The 21,063-nt window shown below is 49.9% G+C and overlaps 7 protein-coding genes across 7 annotated transcripts; 3 read left to right on the top strand and 4 right to left on the bottom strand.

The window, feature by feature from the left end:
* Positions 1-239: 239 nt before the first annotated feature.
* On the bottom strand, positions 240-3,688 carry HO133_009817 (uncharacterized protein; the record flags this gene model as incomplete). Its single annotated transcript, XM_037300676.1, has 2 exons — positions 240-2,638; positions 2,695-3,688. 2 exons carry the CDS (start codon positions 3,686-3,688, stop codon positions 240-242), a joined length of 3,393 nt encoding a protein of 1,130 aa, XP_037154524.1.
* Positions 3,689-6,435: 2,747 nt separating this feature from the next.
* Positions 6,436-7,152, bottom strand: HO133_009816 (uncharacterized protein; the record flags this gene model as incomplete). The annotated part of the gene is made up of 6 exons (XM_037300675.1): positions 6,436-6,543; positions 6,606-6,707; positions 6,760-6,831; positions 6,888-6,952; positions 7,033-7,050; positions 7,146-7,152. 6 exons carry the CDS (start codon positions 7,150-7,152, stop codon positions 6,436-6,438), a joined length of 372 nt encoding a protein of 123 aa, XP_037154523.1.
* Positions 7,153-8,153: 1,001 nt separating this feature from the next.
* Positions 8,154-9,605, bottom strand: HO133_009815 (uncharacterized protein; the record flags this gene model as incomplete). The annotated part of the gene is made up of 1 exon (XM_037300674.1): positions 8,154-9,605. One exon carries the CDS (start codon positions 9,603-9,605, stop codon positions 8,154-8,156), a length of 1,452 nt encoding a protein of 483 aa, XP_037154522.1.
* Positions 9,606-10,925: 1,320 nt separating this feature from the next.
* HO133_009814 (uncharacterized protein) lies at positions 10,926-12,233 on the bottom strand (the record flags this gene model as incomplete). The annotated part of the gene is made up of 4 exons (XM_037300673.1): positions 10,926-11,492; positions 11,766-11,842; positions 11,918-11,987; positions 12,150-12,233. The coding sequence occupies 4 exons, from the start codon at positions 12,231-12,233 to the stop codon at positions 10,926-10,928; spliced, it is 798 nt and encodes a 265-aa protein (XP_037154521.1).
* A 417-nt stretch (positions 12,234-12,650) lies between these two features.
* Positions 12,651-14,221, top strand: HO133_009813 (uncharacterized protein; the record flags this gene model as incomplete). The annotated part of the gene is made up of 4 exons (XM_037300672.1): positions 12,651-12,710; positions 12,790-12,892; positions 12,952-14,030; positions 14,084-14,221. 4 exons carry the CDS (start codon positions 12,651-12,653, stop codon positions 14,219-14,221), a joined length of 1,380 nt encoding a protein of 459 aa, XP_037154520.1.
* A 1,019-nt stretch (positions 14,222-15,240) lies between these two features.
* On the top strand, positions 15,241-17,569 carry HO133_009812 (uncharacterized protein; the record flags this gene model as incomplete). The annotated part of the gene is made up of 2 exons (XM_037300671.1): positions 15,241-16,469; positions 16,519-17,569. The coding sequence occupies 2 exons, from the start codon at positions 15,241-15,243 to the stop codon at positions 17,567-17,569; spliced, it is 2,280 nt and encodes a 759-aa protein (XP_037154519.1).
* An 850-nt stretch (positions 17,570-18,419) lies between these two features.
* Positions 18,420-20,445, top strand: HO133_009811 (uncharacterized protein; the record flags this gene model as incomplete). The annotated part of the gene is made up of 3 exons (XM_037300670.1): positions 18,420-19,506; positions 19,556-19,917; positions 19,972-20,445. The coding sequence occupies 3 exons, from the start codon at positions 18,420-18,422 to the stop codon at positions 20,443-20,445; spliced, it is 1,923 nt and encodes a 640-aa protein (XP_037154518.1).
* Positions 20,446-21,063: the final 618 nt, after the last annotated feature.

Genomic DNA, 21,063 nt, shown 5'->3' with positions numbered 1-21,063 from the left:
AACCACAAGACCATCTTGGCTATAACCCTTCTAGATGAAGGCCGGAGCACGTATACAGCTACAGAAGCAGACATGGCCGAGAAGCAGTTGAGATGTGAAGTGGTATGAACATGTTTGGTTGCGGTTATACGTTATAACTTTTCGGTTTCCAATCCAACTCCCTATCCTAGGCATTGAATCGAACTTCCAATTCTGTCATTCCTCCCTCGAACCCCGAAATCATGCCTACAAATCTTGAACTAGAGTGTATCCCCCTTTTCTGCGCTGCCTTGTGCTTCTCCAGCGTTAGTGGAAGTTAGTGTCTTGTCGATCTTGTTGGCAGGATTGAGCAGTGTCGTTTTCTCCTCCGTCTGCCTTTGCGTGTTTGTCTCAGTCGGTGGCAGGACAGACGACGACGACGAAGGGCCTGGTGTAGCTTCCCTGCTGAGCGGATTTGCCTTTTCTGCTGTTGGGGTGGGCAGTTCTGATGCCCCCGGTGCGTGAAATGCATCTGGTGCTTGAACTTCTTTTTGTGTCAACGGCTCATTGGCCATCAGAGACTCCTCGACTGCCAGCTTGGCTTGGTGCATGTCTTTTGCATCATCCGTACCGTCCGTTTGACTGTCTGCTACTGGGGAATGAGCGGCTTTGGAGACGTCTTCCGGCGAAATAGCTTCTGCCCCCAGCGTGCTCGGTATTTGCTGTCCAACCTTTAAAGCTCCATCGTGTTCCCAAACGGTCCATGGTTTCTGCATCTGCCAGTTTCTCGCAGCCGCCTTGTCTTCCTGGCCCTCCGCAGCTGCCGACTCTGTGGTCGTAGGAGCCGCTGGCTTGCGTCTCACCGGACCTTTAGCACGACCCTTTCTCGCATCAGCTAAAGGAGCTTTCTCCTCCTCTACCTCTGGCTCTACCTTTTCTTGAGCCTTTGGGCCTTGCGGACCAAGCTTCAACCGTGAATCTAGATCAGACAGAAAGCCGGCTTTCAATGAAGCAATCTTGCCTCCTGCAGGCCGTGCAGGAACCGCAGGTTTCGGTTTCGGCGCTGGAGGCGGAGAAGTCAATTCCTTAGTAATTGCTCCATCACTGCCCACAGAAGATATTGATGTGGTCTTGGACAATGACACACTCTCTGAGGAGTCGCGGCCAACAGGTTTAGCTGGGCGTACTGGAACTTGCGGTTTTGGCCGTTCAGGCAGTATTGGACCCTTTCGAGTCTCAGTTGGAGATGGCTGCTTTGCCTCAATGGCTGAAGGCCTTGACGGGACGATCGGAACCTGCGCATCGGCAGGAGGGACTTGATGAACCCTTCTTGGTGGGCGAACCGGGATAGATGGTGGAGCTTGGCCTAGGTCCGCGGACGGCGGCGATACCTTGCTTTTATTGGGTCTTGGGGGGATATGAGGCTTGGCAGCTGCTGCACCAGCAGTTGTCCCATCTCGAGCTTGTTCTCCTGCAATGATGCCTTCTTTTGGTGCTCCAGAAGTCTGGACTACTGCACCAGCTTCCAGACCTTCGTCCGGGGGGCTTTTGGTATCGCTGACCTGTGAGTCTCCCACTGTGGTCTCAAGGCGAGCGCTATCCGGCGAGTCTTCCCAAATATCTCTACTCGGAAATCTTTGTGCTAACCCAGGCCTGTGCATCTCTTGACGGAGATGAGGCTTGAAGTTTGACTTGGCTAGTCTCTCTTCTCTAGATATCAACTTCGCTTTCTCCTCTTCGCTGACCTCGCCTTTGCGAGCACTCTCTTGCTCAGGCGTCTCAAAAACTGTAGCAGGCGCCTTGTCAAATGGATCAGACTGCTCATTGGATGGCTCGGGGGTCTCCACGGTAGCTTGGAGCTGCAGACTGTTTGGTGTGTCTTCCCAGATATCCTTACTAGGAAATCTTTTCATTTGTTCGCGGAGCTTGAGACGTTCGGCTGCAGTGACTGGTCTCTTATTTCCTTCTTCATCAGGAAAGAGGGGCTCGTATTCATCGACATCTTCCAATGGTGTATGCATGTTTTCACGGTCCTCATCGTGAGTTGAGAATCTTGACAGAGTTGGAAGTGAATAAATACTACCAGGCCGACTCGTTGGTCTGCTGTTGGACGCGCTACCAGAACGACTACCGATCTTAAATCCACTTTGGTATTCCGAGTCGACACCAGAATAGTAGTTGCTGCCTCTTCGTTCTTGGGCCGGAGAAACAGCAGGCTGCTGGTACTCTGCCTCGGGTGTCTTGGCGACTTCGTCCGAGGCAAGTATGGGCACGCCATAGCCTCGCTCTTCAATAAAGCCGCCTACGGCTTCAGTGTTGCCTCCACGCGGTCCAAGATCCACTGTGGGCGGATCATAGCCGTTTCCATGGATCTTGCTCTTTCGGACGGTCGGTGGAGAAACGTAGAGTTCGTCGTCTTCTGTCTCACTCTCCAAAGCATGCTCTGACGAGAGACGGTGAGAAGCATGGGAATCCTTCTTCTCGAGTCCGTAGCTAGTTTCGGCATCGACAGGGAAGCTTTGTTTACGAAGAGGTGACTCGACGTGTGGTTGTGAGTGGTTTGAGTGCAATGGTCTATGGAAGGTCGCAGACGCCGGGGTGTTCAGACGAGAGGCATATTCTTCCGAAGCGATATACCCAATTTGCTCATTTGGCAATCCAGGCGTGTTAGATCCAGATCCTTGGCGAAATTTACGTTAGCTAAGCGTCAATCAGACCATTCTTGAGCTTGCTTACTTGAAGTTTCCCGGACCAGCTTATTGAGATCGTCACTGCTGAGAGCCCATTCGCCTCTACCACCACCAATACCCGGCCCATATTGTCCATGCTCTTCCTTTTCAAGGGCCTCAGGATGCTTCTCGTACCATGACCTCTCGAATTGATCCGTAGACGGAACACCATGGCCATGCATTCCGTAGCTTCCGGGAGGTAAAATTTCTCTGCCGCTGGGCGTTCTGCGATGATGCCTAGAAGGCTTCTGCATACCAGAGTTATGGAATCCGACAGCAGTGGGGAACTGTTGCTGGAAAGGAGACGGAGACGGTGCCTGAACATCTCCGGCATCTGGGTGCATAGGCACCCGCTGCCCGATTTCAGGAATGCCACGATCATCCTCGGCTTGTGCAGAACCAGGACGTTCGGTGGATGCGGAAGATGCTGTGCGGAAGCTCACTCTAGGTTTCAGCACACGGTCCTGAGGATCCTTGTCGTCGACTAAAGGAAGCGCTTTCCCAATGCCTGCTGCAGCTGCTTGAGTTGAGTCGGTACGAGTGACCGTTGAGACCCTAGCCTTGGCCGTAGAGTTGGAGAAGGATGGCCTTGGGGCATGTAAAGGCAAGTCACTGCCGACATTTCTTGTCTCTTGCGGCTCATTACCGCTGCCTTCTGGCTCGGCCACTACAGACTCGTCTTTGTACTTGATTTCTGCGTATTCGTTTCCTTCTTGCCCGATCGATGGCAAAGAGACACTTGGCGGACGTTGCGGAAGGTCCAAATTGGAAATGGAGGCGTTTTGGGTGTATGTGGCCCCACTCTTGTTCCCGAGGCTCATGCCCAGAGGAGGCTCATGGAAAGGAGACCGGGCGAAACTGTCCCGGTTTGGCGATTGGGAACGTTCCAAGGTTCGACGTTCTCCCGGCCGTGGGGGGATTTGGGGGATATCCGGCGCAGCCATATTGGGATGCTGCTGCTGCGAGCGAGCGGGACGAGGAGGTACCTGTGGGACGGACATGGTTCTCTAGTTGGCCTCGAGGATAGTGAAGGATAGCAGGTATCCGTTGGCGTTGACTCTGTGAATGCTTGGTTAGTCGCCAGCGTGACGTGCCAAATACTGGATATCAGCTGCTTAAGATCAAAAGCAATGACGCAATTTGGTAGCACGCATGCATCAGAGGGAAAAGGGGATAATGGGACAATGCAGGAAGGGTTTGATAACGACTTTATTAAGTATCAAAACATATTCATCCCCTGCATATGTACATTCTTTCACAGGTTGAGGGGCTTCCCCTCTTGTTGTCCATCGATGGAGCATTTAAAGGAGGAGGAGGCAGAGCAAGGTTTTGCAGTTCGACTCACTTCTTCTCTAGGTAGCGTAAGCAATGGATGGTATTTGAAAGAGAAGAGAGAAGGTTGAGAAGATGCAGAAAATGGAAGATGCAGCTTTCTGTTCAAGTGTGGGGGTGGTCCAATCCTTTAATAGGGCAGACGGCAGAGATGAGAATGATTGGCGCCAAGGATGTCTCGGCAGCGGTTGCTTTCAAGGTTAAAAGGAAGCAAAAGACGTGCTTAAGGCAGTTTTCTTTCAGCTGTGCGCACCATGCGCGAATTCTTCCACTTCTCAGGTTGAATGGGATAGGTAGGTAGTATCTTACAGTAGTACTAGTAGGCAGTTGTGAGGAACTGTTTGGGTCAATGAATAAGTACCTAGTCTACTACGAGTACTCGGTCAGGAGAGGTGCAGAGAACGGTGGAGCCGGTTGTGGGGCTCTGCAACTCACGTGTTTTTCAACGTGTTTTTCAACGTCTTATTAGGTATTACTTTCCCCGCTGTGAGGACGCAACGGGTGCAAAACCGGGATGCGCGGCGGTGGAGTTACCCATCGATTTTGACTGGTCCTTCATGCATTCCCTTCGCTCCTTTAATTCACCTGGCGCTCCAAGGCTTTTCCCTGCAAAGCACACGCTTCAGGAGACCCGCTTAATCCGCTGTTCATGCAAGGATGAATCGATAAAAAGACAGTGTACTGGTACAGAGGACTGCTTCTCTTCCACAACGCCGTGATACTGCGGTGACAATGGGGTCAACTCGCTCTTGGTGAATCGCTCCATCAACATTGCTTTTCCCTCATACCAAGACCTCCACTGCATCAATCTTCGGTACGGCTGCCTAACCTTAGTCCCAAAACCCTTAGACAATCATTTGTGCAACACCTTGTCCACCCAGCGTCTTGCTCCCCACGAACCCTTGCCCCTTGAGTCCAGCGATGAGATAGCAGGATGCCGCAAGCAGCAACACGAGTGCTGCCGCGATCAAGCTCGTGGGACCTTCGATGATGCTAAGCCATTGAATCAAGCTCATGGTACCGTAGATAGCTGCACGCATGTAGTTGGTGGTGAACCGTCGGATGAAATTGTCAAAGGTGGGTGAAGTCGGGCATATGCGAAGGAGCAGGGGTATTTCAACGAAGATGAGTGTGAGGCCCGAGCAGCTTTATATGTACAATCAGTAGGGTTCTCTCACAGGGCGCATCAAAGTCACTTACAGGCATAGTATGCCGAATATGATGAGCAGGCCGGCATGAATAAGATGCGATATGCCAAGAGCAATGCAAAGGACTATGCACAGTACTCCCATCCTATCAAAACATCGTCAGCAGCGATATTCGCGAATGTTCAGACACCATTTCTGCTTCTTCCAACGACATTTTGCAAGCTCAGCCTTTACTGAGGCTTTCGTTGTCGTCACCCATAGTTTCGAAGCCTGGAAGCTCTGAGTGACAGCGCCAAGGCTCGGCGCCTTTGATAGCCAACAACCAGTAACCCCCCTCTTTCAAGCTTCTTCTAGAGTCGATGATGAACGCCTCTAGAACTCGTATAAAAGTCAATGAGAGAGAGGTATCGCTCACCATTGCCCATAGATGCCTGTGGCACGCAGTGTATTAGTAGAGCCCCGTGTCCAAGAGCTGTCGCGCTACTCACTGAAGTTGCGCGACCTCAGCTCTTCGGTGAGCGTCATTTTAGAACCTCCAAATTACTCTTCTCGTCTTGAAGGGCCTTTGTGCTCGCCAAACTTGGCTCAACAGGTGAGGGGATGAGCGCTCGCGCAATTGCTCTTTTGGCGGTTATGCGTTCAAGGTTGCTTCAAGGGAGGAGTCTAACGATGTTCGACGGGCAGCAAGAGCTGCAAACTAAGGACGTTGTAGAAATCGTTGAGTGAAGATAGCCTTTGGTCAAGACTTGAGGTTCTTGGTCGTGGCTTCTCCAGATTTCAGATTGCTGACAATAAAATGTCAAGGTTTCACTAAGGTAGGTCTACGAATTAGCGCAGGGCTCAGAGATCTGCGACTGCCGCAGTTTTATAAGAGCGGCCGTATCCAACGATCATTGATTTTGGTAAAATAACGGAATGGGCAAGCTTTTGAGAGTATGGTGTGCTGTCATCAACCGGTTTTCGGAGAAGGCAAAGTAGCAAGTTGTTGCCTGCAAGAGGCGACATGAGTCCCAGCCTCAGCGCCACGTCGTCACATCATGACAGCAATAGAGCAACCATTCGTATCAGTCACAAGGAACATAACTGTGTATTTCACCCTCAGATTCTGGGAAAAGTACCCAAGTGCTTCTAGGCTAAAGTACAAACTCCCGCTATGCTGCTCTACCTGCAACAAACAGCCGATATGTCATGTTGACCAGGAGATGTTCATCATCTTGAGGACATCCGCATATCTCCCTTCCTCTCCACCCCATCGTATCAACTATCCACTAATAGATCAACCGGAAGGCGTCATTGAACACAAAATAGCTGCCCGAGCCGTCCGGAAGCAGTTGGAAGACTTGGGTGTAATTCATCGGCCGTTGCTCCTCGTCGACCTGTGAAACAGCCAATACGTCAGCTATTACCACAGACAGCCACCAATAGAGCAAGGGCTTACTAGCAGTGCCCCAGTAACCATGACCAATATACCTCCGCTCTCGTTCGAGGGCTGTGCATCGAGGGTAGACACTTTATGGGCAACAGTCTTGAATGGCAGGCTCTTGGAGCCGCGTTAGCATATCGACGTGTTGTGTTTGGAGCGTGCTCCATACCGTTAGCTTCTCAATGATGCCAGCCACGCCCTGGATAGCTGATGTTTCAAATGTGAGCATAGAGTTGTCGCGCTTCTCAGGCACTCGTTCAGTAAATTGGAGTTTAGAGTTTCGAGGTGTCTACGAACGTAGAGGGCAGCCAGGTTCTTGCGGTCCTGATCAAAGGTGTTGTAGTAGAATTCCGTGAATTGCTCTGCATGTTGCTTAGTCCATCTCGGCTTGCTCAATATAGTATTCGAGAGGCGGGGCTATGCAGCGGTGTATCACACTTACGAGCGATAGCGTTGAAGTCTAGGAGAAGCTGTTAGCAGGGAGGTGGGAAGCAGCACCGTTGCACTGCCTTGGGCGCGGTGGCTAGAGCAGGCGGAAGAAAAGAGCTTGCTTACCTCCCATTTTGTGAGGTCTTGGGCTATTGGTCTATCGGATATGGACTTCGAGTCTTGTAACTCGCAATGGAGGTTCGTCCGTAGACAGTTCACGCGATGGGTCCGTCTTTGGTGGGCTGTTGGAGAGACATGACCAAATGAGTAGGGATCTGGTATGCCAAGCCCGCGGCAAAGCCCCACGCTTGAGAAGCTCTCAACTGTCTTTCGATTTTCACATCTCCACAAAACCATCAGATCTCCGTCTGGGTTTCATGTACAACGGACTGACACCGAAATGATTGCTGCTATCTTAAATAAATCTTGTGGGCGAAGTCATAAGGCCGCATACCGCCGGCCATCGAGCGTGGTGATCGGTAGGTCTTCTTCCAAGATTCGATTTTCATTTCTACCGTGATGACTCCTACTTCTAAACGATAACTTCTGATATCTCATGAAGTAACAAAACAATATTCAAGCTCAACAGTCTGATCCTGCATTCAATGCCCCTACTGCACGCATACGTTCGCGGAATGACCAGTAGCTAATACTTTGAGCCCTGCATCAGGAATTAACCCCATTTGAAGCTCGCGACGATCCCATCGATCGACCCATTGTCAAAGTTAGAGCGACCGAAAGCCCTTTTTCAGATCATGTTGTTCCGGAGCACGGTCGACGGTTTCAAGAAGAAGCCATGCTTATCTGTATATCTTCATGCGTGGATTGAGAGTATAGGGCGCAAGGTAACATTTATTTGCGCGTGGGGACGGCAGGTAAGTTGCCCAGGAAAGTGGCAACCCACCCCTTGTAGTGTTTGCATATACCAACGGCAGTCAATGTTTTCTGATATCCAAAGAGGTTCATGCCGACCCCTGACTATCCTAGCAATGCACTTGACGGATTCCGAGATGTTTCCTGCGAGCCTGTAACACTAGTATCGGCTTTCTCGTTCCATCAATCTTCTATCTGGGTGACATGGAAACACCCATATGTGCCGGTTTAGTTTGCATACATTGTGAAATCGGCTTCGTCTTACAGCTTTGGCAACAACTTGCCTTCTCCTTCGCCACCTAAATGTCTTGCTGCTTTCGCTGCTTCCATCCTCTCTTTTATCTCTCCATCACTAAGTCTACATATATTTTCTATGTCGACCTCTTTCTCCTTTCCTGTCTTTGCTTCAATCCACAGCCCTCTTGTTCTTGAATTTTCTCCCTTCACGGCGTCCTGACAGAATGCTCCCCAATTTTGGTAGGCTTTTTTGCTCATCGAACTCCCCAACAGTATTAGAGCGAAGCAATGGGGCATAGCTTCCCACTGCTCCGAGACAACTGTCACACCCTGCTTCGCCGCCTTTGACGCTACAACCTGCACCTCATCCGCCAACATTTCCTCGCCGTAAGAAAACCACAGCGGACAACTACCGGTCCAATCTTTCGCTGTCAGCGGAGACACCAGAGGATGAGATAAAATGCTGGTATCCGAGTATAGGTCCCCTCTTGGTGGATCCGTAGGCCAAGCTTCGCAGTGTGGGAACGTAGATGCGTATTCTCGACTGAAGGGTGGGGGAAGATAGTCGTAACGGGCGTTCGCTGTCACGGAGGGCATAGACCGTGTAATGTCTAGCCATGCAGCCATGGTCGAGCACGCTGCTGGCAGAGGCAGAGGTAAATCAATGGTGTGGTTGTGGAAAAGTATTGATTTTGTTGTGGAGCGATTTATTTGGAGAAGTAGCTGTACGAGGGAGACACAGATATTGCCACCTGCAGAGTCGCCTGCTAAGACTATGTGGGGTGCTGGGACAGGGGAATGGAATGACTCTGCTGAAGGAGGGTAAAGTAAAGAGAGGTAGGCTATCAAAGCGTCGAGGAGGGCGGCGGGGAAAGGATTTTGAGGAGCAAGACGGTAGCGGACAGAGAGCACGCGGCCATTGGTCAAGTGAGCGAGGTGGGAGGTGGTGGCCCGATGAGTAGAAGGGTCCATCATGAAAAACGCACCACCATGAAAGTAGAGTAACGTCACGTCGCTTCTTACTTCTGACATGAGTTTTGAGTAGTGTTGGCGTTCGGAAAGGTCAGGCCGTTGGCGATGATTGTCAACGTTAGCACGGTAGCCGGTCCACTCTACCTCAACAGCAGCCATGACAGCAGGTGTGTATCTCTCGCCCGGCTCTTTCAAATCTTCTACGGCTTGATGAAGGATTCTAAGAACATGGTCTTGTTCTGGAGCTGGAAATGTAGTTTTCGATATCCACATCTTCCCTTTTATTCCTGGGTCGTGTAAGGACGTCCTCTGCTGCTCCGAGATTGGCGTAGGGTGGGAGGAATTGAGCATAGATCGCAATGTCTTGACAATAAGCTCGGTTTTGAGATCCCATTTCGTGGCAGTTTGAGGAATCCGGAGGGAATGCCAGACTGCGATTTGAAGCATGAGAGGGACTTTGGGAAGGATGAGGCGGGCTATCGCTGCCGGGCTCGATAGGTCCATGGTGCAGGCGCTATGCTATGTAACAGTGGGGCTAAAAAGCAGAAGCGACTGGCAAGGATGGGTATAGTGTGCAAGTCAAAGAAAAAAGAAACCCGTAGAGAAATATCAGAGCGGTACTCACTGAACTATATGGTTTTGTCTCAAGCCAGATGGTCATGAACTCATTAGGGAAATCCACTTATCTCCGTATATGTGCGAAGCTCGGCATCTCACTAGCGTCTGGCTTAGAGCCCGAATCTAGAGATGCAGGGACTTCGTAAAGCAAGTGCCCGGGAATCGGTTACCATCAGGTAAAGTACGGGTCCTTGAAATACCGGTATGTCGAAAGCAATGGGAATAGCATCCGAAGTATAATCCATGTTGATTTCTCTCAATTGGAAAGCTTGCTTTCTCAGTGAGCTAAAACTTCAGTAACCAATCAGATCCTTCAAATTTGCTCCCCGGTGCTAAAACTCACCTTATCTCTTCATCTATACGGAGGTCTGCACCAAAAGTCCTAGGCAGCGCTAGTGGAAGCCCTAACCCTACTTTCGGAAGAGAGCCCTATAGCTGGAGATCTAAGACTTTCTTTTGCAAGCGGATGATTTCAACTTTAGGTGTCTTCTTTGGGTGCGATACGGGCACTGAGCCTAGATTTAACCCCACATCGAGGCTGGGGTTCCTTCGCCTGAGTATAATCCCAAAACATCGCCCGGGGCGTTATCCGGTCTTGGCTTGGGAGTCTTGGTAAAAGACGTACCGTCCCAAAGAGAAAGCTGGAAAACGAACTTCAAAATCTTCAAATCTATCTTTTTTGGTTCCTATCCTCACCTCTATTAGAAAATAAAGATAGCATTTATAAACTTATAGAGTAAACTATGCGCTTTCCATTGATATAGCGTAGATGAAATTTGATAAAGTGTACGTAAAGATATACTAAAAGTAAGAAAATATGAGTTAACTCTTTTTTCACTATCGAGCTTGTGAGAAGGGCCCCCGGAGGGCCTGGAGGGTTTCGGGGGGCTCCCCCTAAAAACCACTCAAATACTTCGAAGCACACTAATCATTCGGGGGCTCTCTGAGAGCTCTCCGAGGACTGCTCATTCTTGCCATGCCCTAATAGTACCTCAATATGGCTCAACAGGGTGGGATTTGAATGTCTCTCCCTTCAGAAATCCCGAGTTAAGCTCTTGTACTTGAGTTCGAATGGCTTCCACGCTCCAAACGTTTATACAACATTTTGAAAAGAAAACGTTGATTGTGTGGTCTTCCAGCAAATTCAAATAGTGCACCTAGATTGAGTGTGGGTGCTATCTTGGACCTAAAGATTTTTCGTAAGGATCATTTGATGTATGGTGTCAATTCTTGCAGATCCGTGATGCGCGGTACTGGTCCAGAATTCTCCTGTCTATTTTGAGCCTTTCGATCCAGCAGGAGCCCCTCCCATCCTGCTTGTTTTGCCGCGTAGTAATCATTTTGTAGATCGTCGCCAATGTGCAGAAGTCGCTCTTGTCCGGGCACCATCTGCTTCGTGGTGTCAAATATCTCAGAATCAGGCTTCTCAAAACCGACGTCGTAGCTCAGCATGACAAAGTTGATGTCGTCCTCTGCGTTGAAGGAGGCCTGGAAGTCAGTTCCGTGTCTCCACAAGCCGACCTGCAAGCCCAAGCTTGAGAGGATGGACGGCACACGGTCGTCCGAGTTCGTGATGACGCCAATGATAGGCTTAGACCAAACTAAGTCTCCATGTGAGGCTACTTTTATCTGCCTTAAGGATTTGAAGAAGGGCAGAACGTCGGGATACAACGTGTATCCTGCTGCAGAGCTGAAGTGAGTCAACAGGTCCGGTACAAGTCGTTCAGGCAGGCCGTTCTCAGAGCTGAAAGGACGAAATGTGGCGTTAATGATCTGTAAATTGCCAGGTTTCTTAGGGAATCTATACTCAGGAAGATGGACATGAGATATTGGTTTCACATTGCCTTGCAGGCAAGCAACACACACACTAAGACAAGCCCATTTTCCCAAGAGAACCTTCTGTTGGATACTTCGACTTCGAGGGAGAATGGCCTCAAGATGACGAACAAAACGTAGTGGAAATTGATTTAAATGGTTGACAGCCCAAGTCTAATTGAAACATATAGCACGCATCTCGTGTAATAGAATTATAGAGAAACATCTTACGTTGGACCACCATTGAGAAGGACTCATCCCCACGGTCTTTCCATAGTTAGGAAATCGACCTGCCTCTGATTTGAATGCTAGATCGTTCAGAAGATTAGCATGCTATGGATCTTGGAGCAAAATCCCGGTGCCTAAAGATTTTGAGGCCTTACCAGCTCGAAAACTCGATTCTATCTGATCATTAGTAAAGCCAGACAGCCCATGTTTTCGGGCAAATTCGGCCTGATAAAGACGTGGGAATCAGCGTTGCCTTTCACATCACACAGTTTCGAACAGTAAGATCAGGCCAGCGAGCACAACCGGGGGGGAAGAGCCATTGCCGTGTCCAAGGCAGGTCTCACGAATTAGATCGAAGTGCCGAGAAACAGTCAGAAACGTACATACATATTGCTTGCCGATGGTTTCTCGGGGAGTGAAGAGAGTGCCGAAAGCATCAAAAGTCAAGAGTAGGCGCTTGTATCTGGACATTATTTTGAGTACCGTACGAGTACCTATCCTTTCCTGCCTTATCTGGATTCCTTCAATGTTTATTATTCTTCACTTGACTCGGCATACTATTGATCGTCCCCGGTGTTCGGCAAAGACCCGAGAAAGCTTAGCACAGTCGCAAGCAATGAAAAGCGGAGTGAAAATCTCGGGGTGGAGAAAATCCGAAGATTGTTGAGCTCCTACTCAAGTACCAAGTAGACCGTATATATCCTTATTACAGGTCATTGAGACCCGAGTAGAAAGGGGAAACAGCTCAGCTGTGCGCATATTGCATTGGAACTGTCTTTACACATCATTCCCCCCTTCAGTACTCTAGTCTTCTCACACCCCTTTTCCATCTGTTTACTTCCTCACGCGACTTCCAACTTTCTGCCCTGCAGCCTGACTACGTCCAATATGGCATCTCGACCCCAGAACATTGGCATCAAGGCCATCGAAATCTACTTCCCGAGCCAGGTAGGTCTCCAATGCTTCTGCTCTATTTTTCATTCCATCCTACTCTCACATAAGGGATTTTACTGATTCGAATGTATAGTGTGTCGACCAAGCTGAGCTGGAAAAGTTCGATGGCGTTAGCCAAGGAAAATACACAATCGGTCTTGGACAGACCAAAATGAGCTTCTGCGATGATCGAGAAGGTAAGCATAAATAATACAGGGTTTCAAAGTACCCTCAAGCTGACCGAGACATCATGCAGACATCTACTCCTTCGCCCTGACAACAGTTTCAACCCTTCTCCGCAAATACTCCATAGATCCCAAGTCCATCGGCCGCCTAGAGGTCGGCACAGAGACGCTTCTTGACAAATCCAAATCGGTCAAGTCAGTCCTTATGCAACTGTTCCAAGATGTCGGCAACACCAACATTGAAGGAGTGGACACTGTCAACGCTTGTTATGGGGGTACCAACGCGCTTTTCAACGCCATCAACTGGGTAGAATCCTCTGCGTGGGATGGACGCGACGCTATCGTTTGCGCTGGAGATATCGCTCTCTACAAGAAGGGAAACGCTCGTCCTACAGGTGGTGCCGGCTGTGTTGCTATGCTAGTAGGCCCTGATGCGCCTCTTGCCTTCGAGCCAGGCAAGCGGGGTACCTACATGCAGCATGCGTACGACTTCTACAAGCCAGATCTGACCTCCGAGTATCCCGTTGTGGATGGCCACTTCTCGGTCAGTTGTTACACTGAAGCAGTGGACGCTTGCTACAAGGCGTACAACGAACGCGAAGCGTCTTTACAAAAGAGCGGAATTGCAAACGGAGTCCATAACACACCAGAAGATGTCACCCCACTTGACCGTTTCGACCATGTGCTTTTCCATTCTCCAACGTGTAAGCTGGTTGCTAAATCCTACGCACGTTTGCTTTACAACGATTACCGAGTCAATCCGGAAAATCCAACGTTCGAGTCAGTGCCGAAGGAGCTTCGAGACTTGAGTTATGAGGAATCGCTGACCGACAAGACCGTTGAGAAAACTTTCATGGCTCTTAGCAAGAAGAAGTTCCAGACGAGAGTGCAGCCTGGTGTTCAAGTGCCTACGATGTGCGGCAACATGTACTGTGCAAGCGTTTACGGTTCTCTGGTCGCTCTACTGAGCAACGCACCTCGCGAGGGATTCACAGGCAGACGCGTTGGTATTTTCAGTTACGGAAGCGGCCTGGCTAGCTCTTTCTTCAGCTTGAAGGTTGTAGGGGACATCAGCCCCATGGTTAAGCAGCTCAACTTGCATGAGAGGTTAGATGCAAGAAGGACGGTGCCCCCTGAGACGTATGATGAGGTGAGCCATCATTCATTAGGCGGGTGAGAACGTACTTGCTGACGATGTACTAGATGTGCCTACTTCGAGAAAAGGCACATCTGCAAAAGGGTTACACGCCCAAGGGCAACCCCGAGACCATTACCAAGGGGACCTATTATTTGACCGAAGTCGATGAGATGTTCAAGCGAAAATACGAAATCAAAGCCTAGGCCTACATTGCAAGAAGGAGTGAAACGTTGGAGGATAGCAATACTCCCTGGAGCGATCATTCCCCAGCTGTCATCTACGGGCTCATCTCCAGCGTTGGGCCAGCAGCTACTGTATCTTTCAACAAGGCATGGGCGGAAATCTGACAAAGTGCTGGTTTTCGAAACAATCAATCCCCCTGGTGCCCGTAACAGCAGCACTATCATATCATCCGGTACTTTACATAAGGCTGTAATATTGTGGAATGACTGGCTGCCCCAGAGGCGGTCAGTACCATACCTTAGACGTAAGACCTTGCACGCCATTGTGCATCCAGGATACCCTGATTCTCGAGCGCCAAGCTGCATTAAATCCTTGAACACGGGCAGAGACCTGGTATATTATCCTCGCCGCAGAACCGTATACGGTACTTCCATCTTAGCCTGATCAAGTCATTTGGACACGCAAATGTCCGTACTATGTTGGTGAGTTGAGCGCGATTCTAAAGAACTATTTTACAGTCCAATACCTTCGACGGTACGGAGTGTCAAGTCTGTAACTGGAAGATTTCGGACCATGTTTATCCGCGAACCTGTAACTATATCGTATGTATGATAGATAGTATGTACAAAATGAGCAAGGAATAGCCTGTGTATGAAGACATTTATAGACGCATGCGAATCGTGGCAGATACCGGTCGATGATCAATGAATCGGAAAACAAATCGCCATCCACGTGCAATTTGACATCACAAAAGAGAGGCTTTGGTCCACCTGTTTCAGGGGCTTTTTTGTCTTTAGTATTTTCCGTTGAAGCGCCAAGCCAAGCCAAGCCTTGACCGGCCGAACGCACCTCCTGGCCCGATCAGTTGTCCACAATTCCATCTTCAACCACCACGATTCCAGAAGTTGGCCGCCGCAAACGAGAGCGGAGTAGAGAAGAGGAGAGAGTTGAGAATGCATTGACGTCGACAGAGATTGATTGGCGCCGCTGTTGATTCCGAGGCCGGTGTCCAAACTTGCGCAGAACGGAGATTCTCCCAATGGCGAACCAGGCCGACCGACGTTCAATGCTCGAGATACCATCACGAGCCCGTGGATCTGTCCGTTCCTCGCATACAGACGTGTTCAGCGATGAATTTGCCCTGGAGCCATATGAAGTGACCGATGGCCATTACGAAACCCCTACGGATCGTGATGATGGTCATGACGGCACTTCACTTTTCGTTCCGTCCAGGCGATCATCGTATAGACAACAATCCTTCGAATCGCGAACACGGCGAAGCAGAGGGTCACAGCGAAGTGAAACGAGCAGTTCAGTTGCACCTACAGTTGATGATCATGCCTCACGAGTCTCTCATGGACCTCGCAGTGTCACGTCCGTTTCAGACCTCGGAAGTTTTACTCCAGCACTACAAAGATCAACAAGGACCACACCGATGTCTGACTTCTCTCGCGCTCAAAGTCCTTATCGGGGAGCAATGGGACCTAGCCACCCGTATGGAATGTATCCGCAGGACATCGGATTGACACGAACTCCAAGCATAGCAACAACGTCAACGATAAGACAACCAGAGAGATCTTACTCCGGACCTAGTGGACCTACACAACCCTACGGCATGTACCCGCAAAACACTGTCCCGGAGGATGAGCAAATTCCTGTTGCTGGCTTTCCGGGCATGGATCAGGATTATCAGCGACATCTTGGACCTGATCGAGAAGATGTTGACGACCTTATAGGCCCGGATGGCTATGCAGAGCAACTCCCTCCATATACTCGATTCGCCAACGGCATACCACCTAAGTACACGTCAGGAATGGGGAGTGTTAGGAGAAGTGGCGTACCGCCAAATTACATTTCCGAAAGCGGGAGTATCAGGAGAAGCGCTGTGCCAGCTACACCAGAAGACTCACAGGAGACATTGGATAGCACCAGGCACCATCTGAATAGCTCAAGAGACAACGCAAGCTCCACAAATCCTTTCGGTGACAGCTCCACGCAATTAAATTCGACTGCTGCTATTTCCGCCATTCCAAAAGACGAAGGTGGGAGCTTCAAGGAAAGAGTCCGAGAAAAGAGCAAGAGCAGAGTTCGAGTCTGCTGCGGCGTAATCCCATGTTGGCTTTTATTTGTCATGTCAGTGGTCGTGATCCTCGCGGTCATACTGGGAGGAGGAATTGGGGGTATGATAGCCCATAAGCACATCGAAGAAGCCACAAGATACAATGAGCCAGAAGCCGCACATACTGTCACAGCCTCAGCAAGCTCAGCGTAGGATATACCAAATTACTTAATTTCTACAATCGCTAACTTGCTCAAGCAGTGCACCGACTGCCACAGTCACGGCGACCATGATGCCGAGCCTGCCGGATGCAGTACCGCTTGCTTCCACCCCAGCCAACCTTCCAGCTCTTCCAACTGGCACCTTTGCTGTTTCTCTGACCAATTCCGTCTCTAACACGAACTCATGCCTGACCAACAGTGCTCAAAGCTGTGCTTGGGACTGCGCAACGGGCGCCAATCTAAGTATGGTAGTGACCATGGCTGCCTCGAATGCTCCAATAATATCTCTATCATATGAGACGCCCTCTGACGGTTACGTGCGTTATGGCTCCCAGCCTCCGCAACTCAAGCAACCAGCCAACTTGGTGCTCATGAAAGACAAAGACGACTTCAACAAGGGCCCTGCGTATGTTTTTCAGCAACAGTACGACAAGGTTGTCATTGTCCACGAAGGAGATATACCCGGTGGAATACCAAACGCGAAGCGGTCGCTTCTCAAGCGTTGGTTCTCCGACAAAGGACTTGAAAACCACGGAAGCTTGATAGGACGGCAAGACGATGATGAATGGACGAGTGACTCAATTGCAAAACCAGTCGACAGGCCTTGGTTCTGTTACTGGAACAATACGATCCTTGAAGGTTTCATCTTCGTTACTCAGGACGCGAGCGCCAGTGCATCGAATGCGTCTCCCAGCGCAGCAGCATCGAGCTCAGGGTCTTCTCAATTCCCGGGATCACGGTTCAAACGTCAAAGTCCTACAAGTCCAGCATCCTATCCCAAGTCTGTGAAGATCGAAGAGCGCCGCCCACTAAACCCTAGTCAGCCATATTGCAAACAGATGCAGATCCTAAATACCTACCAACCGGGTCCTGTCATCAATCCGAGTACGCACCTGGTAAACACCGTTTACCTTTCCGAGACTGAAAGCCAAAGCCTCATTCAGAATCAGGCGATGCAGGGGATCACTGGTGGTCCACCTCTTTCAGCGCCTGCTGCTTCACCATCGGGTTTTCCCAAAAAGAGGGGAGCCATGGACAAGAGATTTACACCTCCGAGTTCTTGTCAGTGCGGATGGATGGATGACTGACTAACGCTGGTGGACTATTCTTGCTTCATTGATTGTTTGGCATACTTTCTGGCCCCTCTGCTTTTCGCTTCTTTGTGACTGGGTTAGGTTCGCGATGGTAGGGTACTGGGGGCGTTGAGAACATGATGTGGGTCATGAGGGTATCACGGGTGGGATTATGAGCAAGGTGTTCCCACTGGAGTTCTATGATATTGTGTGTCGGCTTTGCATGTCTTCCTAGCTTTGCCACCATGTTAGCGTAGAGCAAATGTTGACGTATCAGTCGACTAACATAAATGGTCAGGGAAACATTATGACCAACAGTACGTCGGTGCGAGACTGCCCGAAAAATCTGCGTTGAAACACGCTCAAACTAGCACTCATGGTGCTGCTCATACCGTCGTTATCCCCAATTTTGCTTCAGCCCTACGTCTGAGGCTAAAGCCATGTCGAAAGAAGGCGACTCTCCGCGTCACGAGCATTACTCTTTCCCAAGACTCAACACCACAGAGATGATCTGATCACTTGCTCTTCTTCTTAGCTCCCCTTTTTTGCATATGCCGTATTCATTGTAGAGGCGATGCTCGCTCTTACAGCTTCACCGGCCAGCTCTTCTCATCCCGGCCCCGCCTGAAGACTTGGTGTCTCCCGAAGCTCTCCTGCCCCCGAGGTTTCTGACCGACAAACTCTCTTGGATCCAAATTCAGCCGCCGATCCAGGCATACAAACTGGGTACATCAGCCACGCGGGTCGTCGCAGCGAATCTGTCCTGTTGGCACTGACGAGGTTTGCTAGCAAAGCTCTACGATAGCTCTTTGGGGTGAGCCGATTCACCAAGCTCTGGGTCGACAGAGCACAGTCCTTAGCAGAGATGCCTTGCTTTAAGGGTCTTGCTGTCAGCATTCATACACCGGAAGGTCCACTTCCAGAGTACTCCATCCAGAAGCAATCCCGATTCTCTCGCATAAGCTCTTACATCCCGGTTCCACCTGCCAAAATACCACAGAACTCGACGTCCAACCAACCTGAGCAATCTACGTTCGCTATCTCTATTACACTACTCACGCCGGGTCTCAATGTCCCGTACTCCCAACCCAAATCAGCGCCAGAGAACCCTTACCCAAGACCTCGAATAGTCAGTGGGCTACCAAGCCTCACAGGAGATCGAGGGAGATATGGGAGTGTTATCGGTCCCTACGTTCCTCTAACTACATCACCCAACGAGACCATCGCTGCGTACATCTACTTTGACGGCAGGGCCAAAGAGGAGGTTGCTACGCTTCTACGAAGAGGAGAGGAGACATGGGTCAACTCAAGATGGGTTGGTGTACCCGAGTCAGAGGGTGGGGGCCTTGCAGAACGGGAGTTTCTGTTTCGAGAAGTAGGGCTTGAGAGATGGTTGAACGGGCTTGATCTGGAAGGGAAGGATGCAGCCGCAAAGATTGAGCGACGACGACAGAAGATAGAAAAAAAGAGACGGCGGAGAAAGCTAAAAACAGACAGCGATGACGAAGCTGAGTCCTCGCTGCTGGGAGGACAAGACCGGTCCGAAAAAGGTGTTCTTCGGTATGGGGCAGACAACCAATCGCCCTTGGAGCAGATGTCGGATTCGGATGAGATGTTCCTTTCGGGGTCAGGTTCGGACTCAGATGATGACCCAGTACCTGAATCAACGGGGCAGATCAAGGTTGCTTTGTTCAGGGTACTGGCATCTGGAGAGATCAAGAGGGGAGAATATTCGCCCCAATTCGATGCTCACGATGATGACGATGAGTTGGGCAGAGGCACCGAGAACGGAGCAAAGACTGATGGGAACAGCACTGAAGAAGTAGATCATACGACGAGCTTTGCCCAGCCGAAGTCACTAGATCCGAAGTCGATTAGTACGCAGACGGTGACTGGGATCGATCCTCCAGATAGACCATTCGCTGTCTTCACGTTTCTGTACCGTGGCGAAAGTAAGCACCCTTCAATCATAAAATACGCTACAGAGCTAATGTATACCAGAGCAACTCCAGAAGATGGGGATCCTCCCCATATCACCAAAAATCCCAGACAAGCTTGCAGCCTCGAACGGCAAGCGAAGATCAATGCAAGCCGATTTTGCCAAGCTGAAACCTCTAAACCCGAACGGTCTTATGGGCTTCTCGACGTTTCGAGACCCAAACGAGCGATCTGAGACAAACGGGGTCAAAGACAAAGCCGGCAACAAGAGGTCCAACGATGAAGATAGCGACGAAGACGTTGGGATTTCGAAAGAAGTGTTGATCAAGACCGAGGGAGATGATATCCAGGAAGCCAATGGTATGCTATCGCCAGAGGACGCCAGACGCCAAGGCGAGCTGGCAGAAGGTGTCCAGAAGATAAGGGTAAGCATACCTCAGTCCACTGAAGACTCTCGCCGATGCTCACAATCAATCTAGTTAAAACGACAGCATTCCGCTGATCAGATGGACTTGCCTTCGCCTGCGCCTGCTCACAGGAAATCTCCCCCCTCCAACACTCCTACCGCAGGTTCTACCCCTCCATATCAGCAAAACGTAGCGCAATCACCCACGACGCTCCTCCCGAGTACTGTCTATGACGGAGGCTCTTCCAAAGCACCTGAGGATGCAATGATTGGCAGCCCACTCAAGAGGCAGCGAGCGAGCGTCTCAGGACTAGACGAGGAAGGTATGAGATCGAAGCTTGGACTGGGACTCTTGGGTGCCAATGGAGATGTGCTTGGAGCCACTGCGCAAGACAAGAAGAATGTTGGGCCGGTAGCACAGGACAAGCCTGGCTTTGGCGATATCTTGGGCCTGTCTACACAAGAGAAGGTCATATTTGGCGGCCAGCTCGGATCACAGGCAGTAGATGAGGCAGTGAAGGCAGAGGAAATGGAAGAGGAGTTATGATATGTTGAAGTTATGTGGACTGCCAGCCATGGTTCTCGGGGGAAAGGATTTACTTTCACCAAGGCGCATATGAGACCGAGGTCCTGGAAGCTCTTTTACAGGACTTAGCAATTCGGTATGAGGCGTCTTTTTTTCGATTCGGGATTCGACAGATATTCATGCGCACCAGCTTTTTTGACTTGGGCGACTATCAAAGAGCTACGTAGGTGTGATAGTCCTACAATGTATACTGATCAATTCCACTAGAAGTCAAGTTTTGAGAGCCAAGCCAAGATTGAAAACGCCAAAGAGGAAGAACAATGCCTGCAGGGCGGATGCCGTCGGGTGAAAGGTATTTATTATCCATGACTACTTTACTATTTATATGATGGGGGAAGACGAATCGAGGTTCTGGAGGTGGCGACATAATAATATATATGTACCCATGAATCGTTGCCGTTGAAATCGATCTGTTACGGCGGACGAAGGCTAACAAACACTACGACAAAACTAAACTATCAAAAAAGTAGATTTGATGGCAGAAAGAAATGATCCTACGATCATTATTATTATGATCTCCAGATAGATAAATGATTATCTTTATGAGATAAGTAGATTTCTTTATAATTACTGAGGGAT

Source organism: Letharia lupina (assembly GCF_014066315.1).
Source record: "Letharia lupina isolate WasteWater1 chromosome Unknown contig_7, whole genome shotgun sequence".
Taxonomy (NCBI): domain Eukaryota; kingdom Fungi; phylum Ascomycota; class Lecanoromycetes; order Lecanorales; family Parmeliaceae; genus Letharia; species Letharia lupina.
Note: the sequence above shows the minus strand (reverse complement) of the source record. Positions and strands in the feature narration are given on the sequence as shown.